General features: G+C 31.7%; 2 protein-coding genes across 2 annotated transcripts; both read left to right on the top strand.

Moving 5' to 3' along the window:
• The first annotated feature begins 9,138 nt into the window (after positions 1–9,138).
• LOC114185079 (DDRGK domain-containing protein 1) lies at positions 9,139–16,639 on the top strand. The gene is made up of 8 exons (XM_028072579.1): positions 9,139–9,337; positions 9,452–9,560; positions 10,379–10,485; positions 11,271–11,372; positions 11,467–11,625; positions 11,785–11,841; positions 14,900–14,936; positions 16,174–16,639. The coding sequence occupies exons 1-8, from the start codon at positions 9,218–9,220 to the stop codon at positions 16,377–16,379; spliced, it is 897 nt and encodes a 298-aa protein (XP_027928380.1). The 5' UTR covers positions 9,139–9,217; the 3' UTR covers positions 16,380–16,639.
• A 4,028-nt stretch (positions 16,640–20,667) lies between these two features.
• LOC114183029 (mitochondrial import receptor subunit TOM9-2-like) lies at positions 20,668–22,059 on the top strand. The gene has a single exon (XM_028069860.1). The coding sequence runs from the start codon at positions 20,748–20,750 to the stop codon at positions 21,042–21,044; it is 297 nt and encodes a 98-aa protein (XP_027925661.1). The 5' UTR covers positions 20,668–20,747; the 3' UTR covers positions 21,045–22,059.
• The last annotated feature ends 736 nt before the right edge of the window (positions 22,060–22,795 follow it).

A 22,795-nucleotide genomic window follows, 5' to 3' on the forward strand; every position in this document is an offset into this window, starting at 1 on the left:
AGTTAAACTGTCATGATGACATGTTTTGCATATGTGATGATATGTTTACACTGATATTTGAAACAATAGGCTCTGTGAATGGTTGTGTGAAACGAATAATGAAATTGTATGATGTTGTGAGAGACATGAATATGTAAGGTTTGCGAGAATTGTTATATTATGATTGATGTGTATTCTAGTTATCATGTTTTGATGTTTGTATGTTAGCTCACCATTCTTATTTGGTGGCTTCTATATGCGATGATCGTATTTTATTTTATATAAGAGCAAATGAAAGTGCAAGTCTCGAGGAAGATACAGGACAATAGGAAAATAGGAAAAGAGGTTAATATTAAAAGATAATTGGAATAATCTTTTAGTTTTATATATTTTTTTATTAATTATAGATTTTAGAAAGCGAAAAATTTAAATGTTACAATAATTACACTTTTTACTGTACACAAAATATGTACAATGGTAAAGTAAAATGAGAGAATATATAAATATTTAGGCATGTATTTCTTTTTCTTATAAAGGTTGAGAGATACTTTAAGACATACAATATTGTTGTTTCTTTCGTTATGTCATACTTTAATTCATGATGAAAATTAACGAAGATCTATCAAAATTATGGTTCAAGAAGGCATGACCTAGTGACATTCATAAAGAACAAGCCTAACATAAATTTTTCTAAGTTATATGTAAGGCCCATTAAAAATCTGTTTTCTTTTTTCTGCCCTAATGTCTAAGGGCTGACCTTAATCCGTTGGGCCTAAAGGCTGGCCCATATGGTGCAGGGGCCCTAAAGCTGTTAGGGTTCCCCTTTTAGCCTCACTTGCAATCTGAACCTGACACTGCCTCCTTTCCATTCCAGAGCTCTGCTAGGGTTAGCCGCCAACCCCCAAGGGAACTCCGACCAAAACTCCACTTCACGTAAGTCTGTTCTAACTTGTACCTTAGTTCCCTTTAGCCCCGTCTTCGTGGTTACAACTAGGGTCAATTAGGGTGAACTCGTTTTAATCTAGCTACACTGTTTTCCAGCACTAATCCGCTCTAGACGTCGTTGCGTTTTTTGTGCCTAAGGATCCAACTACTAGCTTGTTTTTCAGGTAAGGGAAGCTAGAACCCTTGTGTCTGGTGAAATGCTGGTAGTTTTGATTATGTTATGCGTTTTTTTCGTGCTTGTATGTGGTTGTGGTTGTATGGCATGATTCGTGTTATTGTTGGCTTGAACGGTGTTGATAGCAGCGAGGAACAGTGGCGAAGTCTGTCAAACTCGCCTAAGCGAGCCTGCCTCGCCTAGGCGAGATCAACAGGGACTCGCTTGAGTATTTCTCCACGAAGGGTCGCTCAGGCGACCCACTGCACTTTTGGGCGAGCGAACGTCTCGCTTAGACGAGGAGGGTCTCGCCTAAGCGAGAACGCGCGTAGGATTTTAACTCTAGAGGTCGAGCTCTCGCCTAGGCGAAGTAAGCTCACCTGAGCGAGGGTCCTCCTCGCCTGGGCGAGATCCTTCTGCCTGAGCGAGATGCTGGGCGAGAAGGGGGTTGAAATTGATGTCTTCTTTGATTTCAAAAGTGGATAACATGCTTGTATGAGTATGCTTTTAAGTTTATGAACTGGATGGCCTTTGTGAGTGAGGTGGTGCATGAGTTATGAATTGTGGGTTTTAACATGATGTGAGCATGACGATTGTATGAGAAGATTCATGAAATTGAAATGATGAGTTTGGTATGAGTTCAACATGAGATAGGAAAGTGTTGGTATTAATGTGACATGGTAATGGTATGAGACAGAGCTCCATATTCTGGACTCGAGAATAACGAGTTGGCAAGGTTTGGTTGGGAATACGAAAGATGTGGACAATGAGCAATTGTATGAAATGTATATGTATATGTATATTGTGTGTATGCATGCCGAATTCTTCGATTGATTAAGGAAGTTTGGTCCGTGTCAGTGCGTAAGTCCTTGGGATCCCTAGGTGAGATTTCCAGGGCCGTGCTTCAGTGGTCGGGACGTAATCCCATGGCCCCTGTTAGTGGGTGTCCATGGTGGTGCCCCATCTGTATAACTAGGTAAGGATTCAAGGTAAGGTTGCATCCTGACACTCTAAGGGTTCAGTTAGTCTTATCTAGAGCGGACTGACTCCTGTGGTGAGAGTAGCAGGAGGCCCGAAATTCACTAAGGGCTAACCTTGTGGTGAGGGAGATTGATTCATCATAACTCTTGTAACACATAGCTCGGGGGTGAGCAGAGGTATCCACCACAAGCGCAAGCATCCGCTGAATCCGACCAAGTTATATGTATCCGGATGAGTCGAGTCGAGTCGTAGTGTATTGCTTGGAATGTTGTACCTTCTTGTCTGATGTATGTTTAAGGGATTGTGAATATGTATATATATATATATATATATATATATATATATATATATATATGACTTTATCGATGACATGATTTTTGGCTCTGGCTTACCCTTTGTTTGTTTGATTGTCTTGGATGTGTGGCACTTCTCTTTTGCGATGATCATCAATTTGTTGATGTGAGCAGAAGCGAGAGGTTCTCGTGATCAACAGGGGAACGGTGACTCCGCTACATAGCCATCTGGGCTGGAGCCGTTGTTTTATCTAGTTGGGCTTCTTAGGGCTACGACCCATGTATTTCGTTGACTTGTGACCTCCTTATGTTTCCTTTAACTTTATGTCTGGTTTCCTGTGGCATCGTGGTGTGCCTTACATTGTAAGGAGTGGGTTTAAACTCCAAGGCTGCACTATGATATTATTCTAGTGTGACGCTTCTTTGATTACGTTATTAATTAAATGGGGTGTTACATTTTATGGCATAAATGATCTTAAGAAATATCATGATTAGAAGTGAACTTTTGATTGATTTTGTAAAATTTGATTATGATTAAAAAAACTAAGTAGCATATATAAAATTTAAGGACATCACACAAAAGTTTGATGAGTATTGAAATAACAAGAGGTATTGTGTGGTTTACTAAATACAATTAAAATAATGCATGCATGAAATTCTTTCATTCTCGCTATAAGAAGGAACTTTTTCTGAAATTTCAGATGTTGTATCCCTCACTTGAATACTACATCGATTATTATTTACAAGAACCGATGCTATATGTAACCATTTATTTTTTTAGAATACCAAATTGTTATATTGGTTTATTGTGTTAATCAATATAATATTAATATGTATTTTACATCGTTTGGATAACTATAGTAATATATTTTAGACTTTTTACCTTATTTGTCTTTGCATAAAAAAATTTAACTAATGTAATATGCCATAAATAACTAACATAAAAATGTACTTTTTGTGAATTAAGAGAAAGATCTATAACTTTTCTTTTGAGCAAAATCTATTTGGCACCTGATTCATATTTATTTTCATTTAATTTATTTAGTATCCTCAAATATCATATTTTGATTCCAAGATTTCTTTCTATAGACCATCTTTATCTATTCTCATTCCTCACTTTTATTTTTTTCAAGTAAGGCCATGTTGAAAATAAAGATTTTATAGAACTTTATGAGACAAATTTTAGAAAAAGAAGACAAGTTTTTTTCAGGAGAGAAGATTTTAAAAAATATTTTCTTCAAGAAAATAAAAAGGAATAAAGCAGTCATCTTATTATGACATACTAAATGGAATATTCTCTCATATTTTTTTCAAAATTCATGGTCAAATTCACGGAAAAAAAAAGAAAAAAGGTTATAAAACTTAAATATAAAACATATAAAACTTAAATTAACACGCATACATTGTAAAACTTAAATTAAGTTAATTAAGTTCAACTAAAATAATTTTAAACAGCGTAGGATCTAAACTACAATTACAAACAATTTCTTAACCTTGTATTATAACTTAGTTTTAGGGCATAAACAGGGATGACACGACATTGTGGGGATGAGATTCACCGTCTCATATTTATCTTGAGAGAAAAAAAAATTATCTTCACCTCTATACTTAAACTCAATAGGTATTAAATTTTTGTCTTATCCCTACCAAATAACGGATATATACTTATACATGTACTCGTACCTGTATTTACTTTTTTCCTATTTTAATATCAATTGAGTAATTTTTATAAAATAATACAAAATTATAGTAAGAGAAACTTAATATTATCAAATAATTTAATATTGAAAGGTAGTTTATTTATTCAATATCAAATATTTAGAAACCTAGTTAATAAAATTTAAAAATATTTTTAATAAAAGGAAAACAAATATTCAAATTAAATAATATTTTAAATATCTGTTTACTTTATTTTTTAAATTCTTATAAATCTTTTTTTTATACAACAATTAAAGTTATAATACATGACTCAATCAAAATCACACATGGAGCATAGATTAAACTAATAATAATAGAATTTTAACATAGATCTTTCATCTTTTGAACATCAATATATGTTGGATGGTGATAAAAAGATTCATGAAAATTACATTAAATTATTATATTATAGTAAATAAAATTTATTTGTACAATTATAATGATAAAATTACATGTATGATAATGAGTTAAAATATAAAAAGAATTATATATAAAATATCAAAATAATGATTAAAATAAACAACAAACAAAAATATTTTTAAAAAAATGATCAAATGTGTCTTATAAGTAATTTGAGATACTATTGAATGAATAAAGAAAAACAAATGTATAATTAAGGGTATGATAAGATGAAAAATACCTTAGAGATCTAAAAAATCTCTTAAAGTATCAATTTAATTGATGGTTGAGAGATACAAAAATTATTTTAGCGAAACAAAAGAGTTATTCAGATGAAAAAAATAATAATAATAGAATAAAGAAGATAATTTTATTTTATATAATCTAGTAAATGAAATGTTTATACTGTTGAACACTTAAATTGAGAGTGTTAAACATTCTCATGTGAAAAATATATATATACAATAAATAAAAATATTAAAAAGAGTAGAAATATTCAAATGTGAGACATAAAAAATATTTAATTGATATACATAATTTGAACATAATCGCATAAATATTGTGATAAGAAAAAAAATATTTTGGAGATGCAAAATAATTTTATGATAAGCCAAACAATTATAAGAAATAAAAGATAGAAAATGTGTTAGTATATATATATATATACATATATATATATATATATATACATATATATATATATATATATACATATATATATATACATATATATATATATATATATGTGTGTGTGTGTGTGTAAATTTACTTAATAGACTATGAGTATTTTAATAATTTAAATAGGAATGGGAATATGGCATGACAAATATTATGGTGGGTATGAGGACGAGAACATGACATATATGTATATCCTCATCTCCATTCTCATATTCAATCAATATGGAACGAATTCGAGCAACATCCACATGGACAAGTTTATTTGTCATTCCTAGAGATAAAATTATATAATTTATTCACCATAACTATTCCTACAACTTATGTCCCATAATTTTAAAGTATTTGAAAGATTAAAATAATTTCATTTATATAGTTTTAAATAATTTAAAAGATTTACTTTCAGGACCAGTTTTTATATATTTTAAATAATTAAAACGTCTAAATTTGGGAATTAAACTATAGTTTTAAACAATTTTTAATTTTTTTGATCTTGTAACTTATTCTAAGGACAATGATACTTTAACCTTTTTTTTACCCACTTTTAATCCACCACTTTAATCACCATTAGATTATCACATCACATCACTAAAAAGAATCAAAATAAATGATCTAATGGTAATTGAAGTAGTAGGTTAAAAGTGAGTCAAAAAAAAAAAAGATTAAAATATCATTTTTCCTTATTCTTATGAACACAGTAAAACCCTTCATAAAAAATTTATAAAATCTTTTTTCATAAAAGCGCAAAGACAAGGGTTTTGTTCATCGTGAAGTCTTCTTCAAATTTAGTCGAACAAAACTCTCTTTTGGGTGAGTCGAAATTTTCATTTACTTCGCTACCCACTCGTTTTTGGGGTAATGAATGTGATCTTTTTGGGTCACATGTGTTCATAAAGTCTTATCTTCACTTCTTGGTAATCTATGGTTCGTTTGGTTGAATCCAATTATTTTTCGTTGTCTTTAGGTTAAGGTTGAGCTTTTATGAGTTTGAAGGTGTCTTGGTGGTTCTTAGAGTTTCGAGTCTATCTTCGAAGGCAAGGGAAACTAAATGTTTTAAAAGTTTTGTTGTAATTGAATGAATTGAACATTTGTTAAAGCTTTGAGTGTTGTATAGATGTGTTTTTGGTGAAATAATTGATTGATTTGTGGAGCATTAATATATTTGAATTTGGATGCGTTAAAATTTGTTGTATGAGATTGTGGTTGAAATTCTGATTGATGAATGTTTGAACTGATGCATAAGTGATTTCATTTGCTTGATGTTGTGAAAGGGTGAACTAGTAGGATTGATGAATTTGGATAGAAGAAAAAATTATATGCATAATTTGAGGTCTTGGTAGGGAAATTAATTATTTTATGGTAAACATTACTTAATTGATTTCCATGGGTATGTTTTGTAGTTGTATAATTTGTTTGAGTTTTGGAATGTAAGAGAAAATACTTATTGAAATCCATTCATCACTCATCAAATGGTAAATGGAATTTGAGTTTTTTTTTTTATGACGTTAATTTGAACCCCTTTATAAGTCCTTTGATTGATTAGATTTGACACTTCTTGAGCTAAGAGTTTGATATATTAAAATATTATGAAGTTTATTGAGTGAAGAATAGCTTAAGAAAGGTCAAATTGATTAGTTGAAACTTAAAGAGAGAGTTTAGACATTTGGTTCAGCATCGGGCACCACCATAGTGTCGTCGGGCACCAATTGGACATGGGCCACTGACTTGGCCATAAGCAGTACTAAATTACCATCTGGTGCAAGCCAGACAGTGAACTCACTAATTTGTTGGTGCTTGGTGCCATTTTTGGGCTGTCAGACACCACCTTGTTTTCAGCTTTGAGTAGTCTTATGATAATTGTGATTCTCACTTTGTTAACCGTCAGATCAAGCTAAAATGTAACAATATGTTCTAGACATATGATATTTTGTTTTGACAATTATGATATTTGATTTAAGGTTTGTAATTAGAAAAGTCATTTTGATACGAATGCTCTCTTTTTTAGTTTCTCTTTTGTGTAGAAATTTTCCGCTTGATAGGTTGGTGGGCTATTATGCACCTACTTGTGTTTTGGTTTGATTTTGACATGAAAGAGTGCATTTTGTTTGGAATGTTTCATGGTGTTCTAATGTTTTTTGTTATCACATTGGATAATAGGTTGGGTGATGTATATAAATAAGTATGTAGTGAATGTATGTCAATGATATGAACATTTGTAATATGATGAGTATGAATTGATGAGAATGTAGAACATCATCATCATGATGGTGAACTTGGATCTTCCTCATAAGGTGGTTCTTACATCGAATTTCGCCTTCTTTCGCAGAATATTGTATCCAGTAATGAATGAATCAAGAGAAAGTGCATTTTATTGTAGAGTTGAGCTTGCATGTTATAGAAGATTACGTGGGTGGCTCCTGGTTAGGTTTTTTCTGAGGTGACTCCAGTGTTTCATTCTCTGCTTCCACGCACCACTTTGCATGCATTTGGTTTAATCATATTAATTAATATCATGCACAGTAATAATATATAATAATAATTAATGCAATATCTTTATAGACTACATGATTTTTATAATAATAAAGCACGTTAATTTTAATTTGTACTTTCCTAGATATTGAGCTAATATTTTTAACTAATAGTTAATTATTATGATCCTCGACAATTTTTTTCCTTAAAACATTTTTTGAAATTAATTAACATAAGCTAATTTGTAAAAGTATTAAATTGAATATTTAATCAATTTATGTGAGAAATAATGAACATGGTAATACACAAATTTTTGTCTATTTACTGCATAATTTTCTCGTTTTCTTTATCTTTCATATTAGTTTGTAAGATAAAATAAATATCAATTATGCTCTTTAGTAACTATTTCCTTCAAAAAGTCATTACTTGGGCCGAACCTATTTTCATATTACATAAAATTAAGGCCTTTTTTCTTCCTGCACCTGCATAATTTTTCCGCCCCTATAATTTGTAAAATGACATTTTATTTTTAGTGAATGTGACTTTTGGATCACTACAGAAATCTTTTAAAGCAAGTTTTATGAAATTTCTGGATTAATATTTTCAAAAAGGGATTTTGGAAAAAGAAGTTTTGGAACATTTAAAATAAATTTTTGAAAATGATTATTTTATAAAATAGATAATATTTTTTGGAACGAACTTCAGAATAAGTGTTTTTTTTCTTCATTCTATCTTAAAAATTACAGGCATAATTAAGTTGTAGTTTGGAAGTAACGGCAGTAATTGTAGAGCACGACAAAAATAAAGTAATGCGACAAGAATAAAGGATTTAGAGGGTTAGAGTTTAAGGTTTAAGAATTTATTTTGTACTATTAGTGTGGGATGAAAGTAATAATCATGGAAGAAAGAAGAAAAACACAAAAACCGAATGCATTTTTTTTTTTCTTTTCTTTGGATCAAATTTTCAGACTTTCAATTTACTTCATTCTACTTCTCTCCTAAATTCAACACATATTTAAGTATGTACTTTTTCCTTTGATAACAATTTTCTTTTTTATCTTGGGTCATTTTAGTTCAAAGCTTTAGCTACCATTTTTTCATATTCTTCTTCTATATATTTTTTCTTTAGTTATTTGAATCCATTCGAAAAATATAAGATAACAACTAATTGTTGAATGTTATTTTGATCCTTCTGGCCCATTAAAATACTACACAACATGAATGTATGTTATCATGTAATATTTGTTGGCGTGACATTTTTTTAATAATAATATAACTAAGGTCTTTAAAATATTAGTTGGCAAAGAACTTTAGAAAAATAAATTGATAAATATAGTAATAAATTTTTTAAAGATGTTCAAAAAATTCAAAGATAAAGTAAAACCATATTCTGTATTATATGCATTAAATAAGTTAATTTTCATTACATATTACAAATTCTGTTTTTACTAACCGTATTATGAACTAAAAAAATGCAAAGACAGAACGACATCGTTAAGCGGAGAAGAGAAAGGAAAGGAACGACGTCGTTTCCAAGAGTCCCAAACAGAGTTCAGAAATAAATTTCGCGAGAAACCAGAGAGAAGAAGAAAGAAGGGAAACACAGAGAGCTCGATTCGCAGCAATGGAGGAGCTACTCGTAGCAGTACTCTCAATGTTTCTCGTTGTAGCGTTGATCCCACTCTACCTATGGAAACGCCGTCAGGATTCTCAGCCTGCACCTCACCGCGACGAACCTCCTCAGGTTTGCACCTTCTTTCAACTCCACCATTCTTCCTCATTTCGCCACCATAACCCTAATCGCTTCGCTTTGAAATTCATAACCGGGTTTTTTTTATAATTGATAATCAATCGACAGGCTCCGCGGAGAGAAACCGTGGTGCGCGCCACCGCCACTCGTCGTATGCGTCGCCGGCCTGCTGCGTCTGGAGCTAGCACGTCGGCAGATTCACCTGCGACGGTAGAAGGTTTCTCGTTTTACTCTTTTAATTGCTTTTTTTTTAGTTTAATTTGTTGTGCCTATGTGAAACGCAATAATGTCTTGGTGAATGAAAATGTGAATCAGAGATGTTGCTTCTTCATATATCCGAGATGAGTTGTTTTATACTAAGAGAATGTTTGGATAAACTTTGAAGCAAAAAACAAAAATAAATTTATCTTTTACGAAATTTATATAAAAGAATTTCCGTGAGCTTATGTGAAACAAAATTTAAGTTAGGGAGGAGTTCGTTCCATATTTTTCTTCGTATTTTCTTGTCTTTCTATAAGTGCTTGTAAAGAAATTTGTTCAAAATGAACACAAGGACGGTTGATGGATGTGAAATCATTGAAATCTGGTGATCTTTGTGGGTTTATGTCTTGCTATCTTGTTAGATGCATCGGTGTTATGTATTGTTAGTGTTTAGGTTAGAATGAGATATAGAGATAATTGTACCTGTGGAGTCAACTGTTTGACTTCTGATCTGGGTAGATAAAATTCTCAATAATCATTTATAGGGAAGAAAAAGCAAATTATATTAAACTTTTCTCATAAATTAAAATTAGATTATTGACAGTTTTCTTTTTAGCTTACTAAAGCTGATCTTTACGTACATATAAGCTAAAATAATTTAAACTTACGCGAGAAACTTGTTCGTTATACCTTTTCATTTTCTTCTCAACTGCATACTGAGAAGCTCATATGGAAGTACGATTGAACTAGTTGGTGAATGGAAGTATGCATAGAAATTGCTTCTTGAAACTGGGTTGCCATTTTGAGTGATGAACTCTGTTTGCATGTAAACAGAATCTGCTGGTGAGAGTGACGATGAAGCTGCCGGTGGAGGGTATTATGAGGCTAAAGCATCAAAGAAAAAGGAAACCAAAAGGCAAGAGAGGGAAGCACGGCGTCAGGTATTTTTTGTTGTTTTAGAAACTGGTACAATTAACTTTAGGGTAATTATATATGGACACCTAAAATCACAAACACTCTATTAACACCTATTATCTCTCTCTCAATTACGCCCCCTATCATACCTACTCTTCTCTCTCTTTCATGGTGATGTTCGGATATTTTCCTTCTTTTTTTACTTGCGTATATTTTTTGCTGGATTCTTGCTTTTTGCACCATAGCTTGTAGCCTTCTATACTAATTTACAAATGGACTATAACTTATGTTTGAATTTGATTTACCAAAAGTGTTGGCTTCTTGAAATGAAAGATGTTATCTGGATTGAAGGTTTTTAGTAAAGGACACCTGACTCAACCCATTTAATATTATTATTATTATTATTAAAACTGTCCATTTTCTCTACACGTTTTGCTGTCTTCTGAGAAGTGAATGCTTCCTGCCTAAATGGGATTACTGTAATTTTATTAAAAAAGCATGGTTATTTTGTTTTGACCTCTGTTATTGTTTTTCCCATTCAGTGTGCATGGCTACTGTCTCTAGTTTTTATTTAGTTAAAACTAATACTTAAACTGTTAAGTGTTGGATTCAAGGGTTTGTAGAATACAGGGGAGAATTTGTACTCAGATAGGGGTGTTGAGTGTTTAATTCAAGACAGCTCCTCCTCCCCTCATGTCCTGGGCATTGTTATGTATTTTTTAATTTCTATGCCATGTTTCACTTTTTTGGGAGGGTTTATCTATGTTAGTTAAAATTTAAATAGTTGTATTTTGGTCTTTCTTCTTGGAAGGCTGATGAAGCTGCACGAGAGTCAAAGCAGGCAAAACAAGATCGTTATTCAGAAATGAGGAGGTTGAAGGATGAGGAGCGTGAGGCACAGGAGCGTATGTTGGTGAGTTCATTACCTTATTCTGCTTTGATTTTAGTATAGACTTTCTTATGGTTCATTAACTTGCAAAGCACATGCTTTGTCATGGTTCATGTAGGAAGAGGAAGCCAAAGCTCAGAAAGCTAAGGAGGAGGAGGCTGCTGCATTGGAGTTTGAGAAGTGGAAAGGTGAATTTTCAGTTGATGAGGAAGGTACCCTTGAAGAAGCGCAGGATAGTGCTGAAGACTTGCTAGCCAATTTTGTTGAATATATAAAGGTCATTCTCCTTCGATTTCCTTGATTTCCCCTACTAAATTTTTCATAATTTATTCATGGGAAAAATAAAAATTAATAGCAATAATTTAGGATTATCTTTGTCATCTTTGAAGAGGTTTTATAGCCATGCTAATTTAGACTTAATTGTGTAATCATTCAGAAGCACAAATGTGTTCCCTTAGAAGAACTTGCTGCAGAATTTAAATTGCGAACACAGGTATTCTTTCCTATTTTATTCTTTTCTTTGAGTCAGCTTCTCTACACAGGTTGATCCAATGTCCTTATTTCTACTATTTCATGTGAGTGTGGCAGTACTACACTACTAGACAATTATTAGTATTTTACTATTATATAAACCACCAACAATGTTCCAAAAAAAAAAAAAAAGGATGAAAGTATGTTGAGATAAATGACTAAGTTTACCTTGAGGTTACCTTTATTCTTTTTTATATTTATTTTTTTAATATATTTTGTATTGGTAAGGAAGCTAGTTAAAACCCTGTGTTTAAGATAGATGATGCTACTCCAATCTTATATGATAGAAAAATAAGACTTCTGGAGTGGAGAGATGGATGAAGGGAAAGTGGAGATGTAAGGTAGAGTGAACAGTGCATTCTACTAATTACTAAATGGTGTTTGTTATACGTCATCTTCTTGTGAAGATGTGAATTAATGTTGCTACCTTGGTTAGTGGCTATGAAAATATACTCCCTGGTATCTTTTTTTCCAGGAAATATCTCTTGGAAATAATAACTACCTATTTCCATTACATTCTTCTCTCTCTCTTTTAATTATTAAATACCAACCAAACATGTTAGCAGAAATATCATTGCTGGGCGCAATATTCTAAAGAATATGATTCCTAGGAAGAATACAGTACATGAGTGATCATATATTTCTATTCATCTAGGATGCTAATGTTGCACAATCCTATTGGTTTTCTTGTGCCTTAGAGCTCAATTACAATTTACAATTAGCATCACTGGGAAGTGAGAGAAGATTGTTGGGTCCTGGTTTTCTTCGTTCTCTGTTCTTTATTACAAGCAGGGCTGTATATGAACCCATTTTCGTGAGATTTTGGGCCCGAAATATATCTTTTGTTTTTCATGTGACAGCACTGAACCGTTCTCTCTAGTCTGATCATACAACCTACAGCTGCTGAGTTGAGAACATGAAACCCAAAATTCCCTTTGTCTCAACCAATAAGAATTACTCGACCCCTAAAAAAATAAATGGCATCCAAAAAGGCAGCGGGTCAAACAAAACATCCTACTATTATTTACAACTAAAATCCAGAAAAACTAAAGAAACAGACTTCCAAAAGAATATAAAGTTGAATTGAAACTAAGTAAAGAACAAAAGATCGAGTTCCAATAGAATATAAAATGCTAAACATAAAGCAAGGATAGCAAAACAGAAATAATCATCTAATCATTGTCAAGGCCTCCATTTGACGGTTGCATCCTCTTGACCCTCCTCCTCATCTCCATATGCTCTATTTCCTCCAAGCAATATTCCAGTTATTGTAAAAAACAAGTAATTTTTATTGCTTTCATTAAAAACATGTTGGATAGCAGGAACGGTATCATCAATGGTTGTGATGGGGACAATCCCTTGGTTGCTCTAGGTGATGATGTGGTATCATCAATGGTTGTGATGAGGACAATCCCTTGGTTGCTCTAAGTGATGATGTGGAAGCCATCTGGGAGCATGATAACTTTGTTATCCAACACATTTTGAGTGAGAGCATAAAATCACTCGTTTTGTATTAATCACAATATCATTTTTATATTAATCATAAAATATCACATTTCTTAACACATGATGACAAATAAGTAAGATGACGAGGCAAAATAATAGTCATGTTACCTAGTTATTGAAAAATTAAACAGCAGGGGCTCAATTAAAAAAAAAATATCAACATTTTGATTACTTAATCGACCAAGAAAATTTATAAGGAACTCAATTGAACTCAATTGAAAATACCTAAATTTATAAGGAACTTGAAACTTAATTAATCCTTTCGAAAATTTTAGAATTGCGAATTGCACACAATAACTATTACTTTATTTGTATGTTTCCTAGAATTAGTAAAACAAGGATACTACAAAGATTATACAGCGGAGGAAGATCACAAAACAAAGTCCCTAGGCAAGAGCAACATCTCTCAACATGCAATACAAAGGCCTAAACCCCTGTAGTGTTTGTTCTCTCTGAAACACATTCAATACCAATTACTCATGAAATATAGACTTTCATGCAATATCTGCGAAAGTGAGTTTTAAGCTTAACTTAACCTCATAGAACCAACTTGTAAGATGATGTTTGTTCTCTCTCAAACACATTCAATACCAATTACTCATGAAACACAAACTTTTATGCAATATCTTGGAAAGTGAATTTTAAGCTTAACTTAATCTCATAAAACAAACTTGTAAGATGAGGTTTCCGTCTACTTATATGTTATAATTTAACCATATCTCTAAAATGTGAGGTTTCCAACATACCCTCATGTCATGGGTGGTCTTATAATGATTTGATAGCAGGTGACATGATAACCTAACAAACCTTACTAGGATAGACTCGTATACTATCTTAAAAAGTGGACTAAGTCTCACTTAACCTCACAATATTGACTTATAAGCTGAGGTTTGGATCTACTTGTATACTATAACTTGGTCATATTGCTTGTTAATGATATATTTGACACTATATGTAGAACGCCTCCTGATAACTGTTGCAAATCCAGCATTGTCTAAATGACTGTCTTGAGACAAAAAAAATGATAATTCAGATACATTGCTTACTAAATTACTGTCTCAAGGCACATCATACAAACTGTCCTATCAGTAACCTTGTTATTTATACTAATTCTGGAACACAGTAATTTGGGTGCACTACAAGTAACAACCAATCAAAATGTGCCACTCCCCTTTGAGTACAAATTCGTTTCATTATCAAATATTTTGCATTAAAACCACTTCCTTTTGGATGAAGATCCGTAAAATATTTCTTGTTCCCATTTCCAGGAGAAGAGATACGGGCCTTTAAGTTGAATTATAGTTCCATTTGGCACTTTAGCTTTTTGTAATTTACTCTCTACATTTGTATGGGTGTCAGACCAAGTGGTGATAGTTTCTAAGTAATGAAGCCCTATTTTGTACTTTCTTTTGAGACACTCAATATATTTAAGGATGAATATTGTTATAGTTCGTACTGTCTGAGTGATATCTTTTACATTCACCGGTTTCCTTTATTTTTTTGTACCGATGCAGGAATGTATCAATCGTATCACATCCCTGGAAAGCATGGGTAAGGACCTTGCTATTTAAATTGTCTTCCATCATAACAAGTATCTATTATCTTTCCCGTTTTTCTTAGATTTTTGTCTTTACATCACCTACATCCCCACTGGAACTCGTATATGTAGCCAATTGTCCATTTTCTATGGTAATTCATTGGCAAGGCTTCAATGTGGAGGAAATATTAGACTCAATTGGGATTCCTTATGTATATTTTAATTTATACCCCATTTTCATGAGTTACAGGTTGTCCATACTCATTAACTGTCCTTATATTAAAACCTTCCCACAAAGAATGACCAAGTTTTTTTTATTAATGTCAAATAGCAAAGGATAACGTGCCCTTTTCTTAGCATTGCTACTCAATCTAATTATTCTTTTGAGGGTTGTTGAACGAACAGTAAGTTTTTTCTTTGTGCAATCAACCTACGTGCATTTTGTTGTGTTCTGGTATGTTGTGCCAAAGTTAGTGTTTGAGTTATCTGGTAGTTTTTCTTCATTAATATCTTTTTTCATTGTTATTCTGCATCCAGAAAGAATTTATATTGCCTTTGTACAGTAGAGGAGTCATAGCAGCATACACTTATTGGGGATAAAATTATTGAAAATTACGAAGTCACGAGGAAGGTTTATTAAATAAGAAGAGAGATTCACATTAATTTGTGTTTTCCAACTACTTTCAACCAGTAATTTAGAGTATTAGAATATCGTCTTAGAGGATGTGTTATATATCTTTTGAACATTGTCATACATGATTCCCTCTGTAGGCATTTATTTGTATAGGAAGATTAACTTTGTTTCATGTTTCCAAAAGATAACTTTTAAGTACCATTTGATAAAAAGTCAGATTGTAATTATTTGAAGCTAGTTTTAGTCGCATTTTGAAAAAAACAATACTGTGATTATGACAATTTTTTTGAAATAAAGTGTGTTTTTTTGTATAATTCTAATCCAAACAAAATATAACTTTTGGCACTTTATAAAATTTCCCAAAAAACTCTCTTTTTATTACCACTCGTATTACTTTTTCAAGAGATTAAACAAATGGGCCTTAAATTGTGTTCTTCCCCACTACTAATAAGTATGCTGTTCTTGTCTCCATTTTTTTTTTTACTTGTTACAACTTGATAAAATTAAAATTATTATACGTTCAAATGTTGCTGCCCTTTTTATGGTTATGATATCCTACACACTGCCTTTGAGCTGGCAAGTTGGATGGGATATAATGAGTTATTTTTGTGCATCAGGTCGGCTTTCGGGTGTTATGGATGACAGAGGGAAATTTATTTACATCTCCCAGGAAGAGATGAAAGCTGTTGCTGATTATATTAAGCGGCAAGGGAGGGTTAGCATTTCCCACTTAGCAAGTAAATCAAACCAGTTCATTGATTTAGAGCCTAAAGTTCAGTACATTGACGACATTAATATTGGGGAGGAGATAACTGTCAACTGAGGCATTTTTTTTACTTAACGAGTGTGGGGAAACTGGTGATGTACATAAGAAAAAAACAGCAATGATCTGGTTAGCCTAGGGTTTGATTACATGACTTTGAACAGCTTTAGTATAAGGGCAATTTCAGATTTTTTTTCGTGCCGAAGGTAAACCATATAATATAGAAAGATCGTATTTCAAGAGGCAGATCTACGTGTATGAAGATGAAATTCTCCCCAACACACTATGGAAATGTATTACATTTTGTTTGACTCTAACAATTTTAGCATTACTTGCAGATCCTCAACACTAGGATTTGTCCCCAAGGCGAAATTTGAAACTTTTGATATATTGATTTTATGGAACTTTATAGAATTTTCAAAGGTCAAAACAAGTAAATATTATAGAATTTTATAGAATTATCAAAGCTCAAAATAATTAAGCAATAATACGCTAAATTTCTTAAAGTTAACTAACTCAATTGAATAATCATATTTGATTTTTTATAGATTTGAAAATATAAATCTCATTCATTTTTTTTCAAGAGAAGTAAAACCTTTGAGTAATAAAGTTGTATCTATAAATAAAATTAATTTTATGCCTGAGATGTATTGATATGGTTAAAATAAGTTTTCAATTTTTTTGAATTGACGAAGGTTTCGGGGGTTAAACCAGTTTAATTTCGATATTATTAGGGGTTCTCTGACGCAAAAATCGTTATTTTATTGTTGATATCAATTACTTCCCCCAGGGTATGCAAAAATGCCTGGTTGTGCGACTGTTTTTACTTAGTTTTTGTGTGATGTGTTGTGCAAGAAACAGCAAGGGGTAAGACTTAGGAAGGAGTGTGACAAAGATGCAACGAGGATTGTGAGCAATACTTGTAGTGGGTATTGGAAGACAAAGAGGGTTCTGTATGAGTATGAAAATCTTGTGTTCAATGTGGTATTCTCCCTTTCAACATCGTCACATTCTTTAATCAACAACAAAAACGTGGTGAATGATCACGTTTCATAAATCTGAAACGAATAAGTTTGTACTGTTTTTAACAATTTATCAATATGATATGCAAGTTGCTCAAATATAACAACAATATTTCAGAACAAAATTAGCAAGTTTACATCTACAACAATCAACAATCGTACTATTATTATATAACCAAATTACTTCTATTAATAAGTGTTTGATTTTCTTTTTCATCACTAAGAATTTAGTTTGAGGTTGAAATAAGTGATTAAATTATACCAATACTAAACCAGATCAAATGAAACATTTATTTTTTATACACGGTAAATTTTTCAGTTTAATTATATGGAAATATTAATTTCTCACGTTTTATTTTTTCTTTTATTTTCTCTCCCTCCCCGTTAACCTTATTATTTTACTCTCTGCTACATTTAGCACGACATCCAATCTTAATTTCATTCAGTTGTGCTGCAAGTGTAACCTACTAATAAGTATATTCGTGTTACCAGCGCTTATGTTAGGTGTAAGTGCTTCTCTCCAGATACCTTGACATTGTGTTTCCACAAAAAGTATTATAATAGGTTTTAAATTGATGAAATTAAAACATTGATGTTTCATTTTAAAAATATTTTATTTAAATGAATCCATTTAACTTGTTTTTTATATTAAAATTATAAGATAAATATATTTTATTATAGTAAAATTAAGTAAAACTTATAAGATTTGAAATTCATGACAAATATAACACAGCTCCTACACTATTAATTAATATTGAAGAGAGATGAAAAATTTTGAAGGAAAAGAGAAATTTTTTTTTATCAAGAATAGAAAGAAGAGAAGAAAGAAAGAAAAAAGAATACAGAAATAAGTGATAAAGAACAAAGTTGACAAGAGAATGGAGAAACAAAGGATAGTAAAGTAGTGAAAATATTTAAATTCTAAACAAGGTTTGAGTCCCTTTCTTAAATTTCTAATGCAAACATATATGAGGAAAGGTTTTCTGTATCCTAATGAACTTAGTTCTTAGTTATTGTTGTGAATTATGGAAAAACAGATGATGATTTCAACTTAACCATAGGTTCAATTAAAGGTCAATCATGATATTTTCTTTTTGAGGCTAATAGCTTCAAGGCTATAATTGACCTAAAAGACTCCAAATATTTCTTTTATAGGTCAAGAAAGACATAAAGTTTTTTAAAAATTCATTAGAATAGATTTATTTTTTGGGCGAATTATTTAGATCATACTTTGAAAATGAATTGTAAAATTATTAGAAGTAATTTTGGGCCATAACTCATCTAACTTTTGTAATTAGGTCTATTTAAGTCTAATTACAAAAGTCTATAATTAGTCATGAATTGCACATTTAGCACATGTGTTAAATGAGAAAAGTGTGATATGTCACATGACATGTGATCCATTTCTTATGGATTTTAGATCTAGATCTAGACACGTGTTTCACATGGCCACTTTGCGTTTGCATTTCATTTAGTCTTGCATTTGATTTTGATTTTGATTTTAGTAGATGTTCTCTACTATAAATGAGAGTCTCCACAACTTGTAAAGGGTACTCTTAAATTGTTATTGCAAATACATATTGAGATCACCAATAACTTACATTTTGAGAGACTAAATTGCTAGAATATTCTCCTTGATTTCTCCTTTATTCCTTCTTCCTAAGTTGACCCAACTTTTTAGGAACCTTCATCGATCATTTTCGCTACCATTACATCTCCAATTTTTGATACATCATTCTTTTTGTTGTAAGGAAGCTTCATTCACCTATCAAATTTATCCATGCAGCTTCATTATCTAAAATCTGAATAAGACCAAATAAAAAGGTTAGGAAATTGGCACACAATATGATGAACGTTGTGAAAAACTAGATAATGTGAAGCCAACGAAGATTTAATATATTTGAGATTCACACTCTCTATTGATGCTTAAGGTCTCGCAGCTTTTGTTTGTGTCTCTCTGAATGTCTGCATGTCTGTGTGGCATGGTGCCATACCTTTGTTCAGGTTGGCTGCTCCTTGCCGCTATCTAGGATTTCTAACTAATTCACATTGCCATGTATATGAAATTAACACACCAATTTTCCTATTCCTAACTTGTGTGCATTTCAAAACAGATGTTCAATAATTTAAGTTGCTCTCATCAAACTTTTTTCTCAATTATATTAAAATGTTTTCAAAATTAATATAATTTTGTTGTTTTTGTTAATAATGTATCAATAACATTAAAGATATGTCAAATGTTATATCAACACCAAGTTTATTGTTTTATATTCCATTAAACTTTGATTCAATTCCAATATAATTTTTTTTAAAATAAAATAATTTTATTTCTTTCCAAATTAAAATTAAATTAAATTTTTATTTTCTTTCACATAATTCTTCTTACTATCTATTGATTATAATTTATAAAAATAACTAAATTCTTAAAAATTTAAAATAAATAGGTAAATTGTACTGAATAATGACAATTTCAATGTTTTAAAAACACAATTTCTGTGTTTAATAAAGCTAAAAGTCGTAATTTACGTACTCAAATTTTAATTAATTTATTTATTTAATTTTAAAGAAAACCGTATTTTATCCTTACGATATATTAATATTTCTTACCTTTCAATATATTTATTTTTTATAAATATATTTTTATTTTGAAATATTTTAATAATTTTATTATTTAATTATTTTAAATATTAAAATACTTTTGTTCTAAAATATTCACATACATATACCTTTAATACATAAAACTTATATTTATATTTTTAATAATCAAATTATTTTATATAATAATTTAAAAAATATGTCAAATTAAAAAAATTAACTATATACAAATTAAAAATCATAAAATTAAAAAAAAAAAATATTAATCAAACTTTTAAAAAGCAATTTAAATTAAAAGAACATGTTTATATAAAAATTTATAAATAGAAAACTTTTAACAAATTGAAACAGGAAGGCAAAGATAATAGGAGATGTGAAAACTAATAAAAAAATTAACCAAGTTGTACATTGAGGAACACAATTTTTTTTAAAAGTAAGATAAAAAATATAAAAAATATATAAAAATTGAAAATGAAGTCATATCCCATTAAATAGTATAAAAATTATCAAAACTCTTCTTTTAAGTAGAGGAGTTGTTTAATGACTAATATTCAGAAAGAGGACTCATTCATTTTTTTTAATACACATTTTCTCTCTATTAAGATGAATATATGTTGTCACTAAAATTATTTGGTTGAATATATTTTTTATAACAACAAAAGTATAGTTATGGAGTTATAGAAAAAAAAGACACTAAAAATATATTTAAGTAACATATAGATATTTTATAACAGCAATCACACGTAGCTACAGGGTATAAGGAGAAGGGAAACAAATCTGCAAAACCCTAATTCCTTCATTCCTGTCTTTAATGGCGTCCCAAGGTAAAAGAGGTGGAGTATGGCTTCCTGACAGGCCCAGCGATTCCAGCTCCGTGCTCAACAAGATCTCTCGCTCCTCTATCGTTGTCCGTGGTAAGGAGGCCGCCGGCGACGCTGCCTTTGTGGCGAAGAAGCTCCTCCGAAGCACCGGCAAGGCGGCCTGGATCGCCGGCACCACCTTTCTTGTCCTCGTCGTCCCTCTCATCGTGGAGATGGACCGCGAGCAGCAGTTCAACGACATTGAGCTCCAACAGGCCAGCCTCCTTGGCACCCCTGCCCTCAAATAAAAACAAGGTTTTCTCAGATCCGGTACCTTCCATTTGAAACCTGCATGTCTGCATGCACTCCTGCTTCTAGGGTTTCCGCTCCCAATAACTTTACCTTCCTAGATTTTGATAAAAAGAAACACTCTCTGTGAGAAATTTTGGTGTATTCTTAGGATTGATACTGTCATTACTTTGTCTGTGATGAACTTGAGAAGAACTTTGAATAGAGTGATAGTTGGGTTACCATTGCATTTTATAGGTTTAGTCTTACACTAGTTTCCGTGTTGAAGATCAAATTTAGTTACTGTTCTTATATTTTATTTGAGTATTGTTTTTGAAACAAAGTTTATGTAGCTTATGATTGTTGTGGTTGTTATCGTACTTTTTGCAACTTGATGAGAACCCAAGTTATTCAGTTGATTGTTGGGTGCTGTTAAATTTTTTCACAAAGAAACATAAAACAAAGGGTTGGGTTGAGTCAAATCAATTACTTGAAATTATGATAATTTGTAAACGGATGGTCGATACTATAATTACTTACTGAATGGTGATGGTTTAATTTGACCCACCCTGTGTCTGTGTCTGTTTCTGTGCCTGAACATGGTATAATCTTTGGTGGCTTCTTAGCTTCTTGGTGAGTTCCTCCGATATGCAAAAACACCCTAGTTTTGGATCTAGCTTTAAGTAACCTTGGTTTACTCTCAGACAAGGTGGTTCTACCTTTTCTTGGATGGGGTGGTTCTGTTTTTATGGTCTGGTTGAACACAAGCTAGAAGTGCATCTGAAAGTTTCTCCATTGGAAATACAGAGTTTTTTTCCGAGTAGAGAAGTTTTTTCTCAAAAGCATGTCTAAACACGTCCTTGGTATTTTGTGTTTTTTGACATAATCCTAATTAGAGTTTCATTCATGATGTCCTGTCAAAGTTTAAACTGCTTCCTCTGATTCAAACAAGCTATGTCATCTTCTACTGTTCTATAACTTCATTCCTCTCTTTAGGCTCGGTGCTACCCAAACCCATTGTCTTTTTGTTATCTGGAAGATCTTGTTCACCTGTAGCACACGGTTTGGTTGATGCATTTTAATGGTCCAGTTGGTTGTGACTAGCACCTCTAAGTGCCAACGGACAGAGCAGATGCTGATGGTGGATTGATTGATGAATTTCTATTCTTGTTCACCTGCGTTCCTTCCTGTTGGTTTATGTATGTTTTGGAATATGAGAAAATGGTGGAGAGAAACCTTATGCATCTTCCTCCCACGGCTGGAGTATTTCATAGAATATGGTTCTACTGATCTCCAAAAGAATAACTTGATTTCTCATCTCATGTAATGGAATAGCATTAACTGAAATTTATCGGTTTATCAGCGCCAGTGCACCATGTATACCATGTATATTTATTTGCATCTTTTTTCACTGAAAAAAATTTTGTTTTGTGTTTCCAAACGGTTGTGTCGCATTCATGTTTGATTGTTGGAGTAAGTGTTTAAGTTTCAAATTGTAAGATCATCAACATCTGCTGTGTTCAAATACTCTGTTGCATGTTCATTGGGAGGTTTTAGTTGGTGTTTTCATGTACTGGCATGTGTAATGTACATGGTTGTTTTTCACGATTTAACTCAGGTTTTCAGTGCGTTACTCTGTTCTTTCACTCATTATTGCACTTAAGTTTGTATCCCTTGTCTTTTTTCTGTCCTCATTTTGCCCGAGGAGCAAGAATCATCTTCATTGTTTCTCTCTTTCTCTCTCTCTCTATGAACTTCACCTCTAGAATTG

Source organism: Vigna unguiculata, chromosome 5, assembly GCF_004118075.2.
Source record: "Vigna unguiculata cultivar IT97K-499-35 chromosome 5, ASM411807v1, whole genome shotgun sequence".
NCBI lineage: Eukaryota > Viridiplantae > Streptophyta > Magnoliopsida > Fabales > Fabaceae > Vigna > Vigna unguiculata.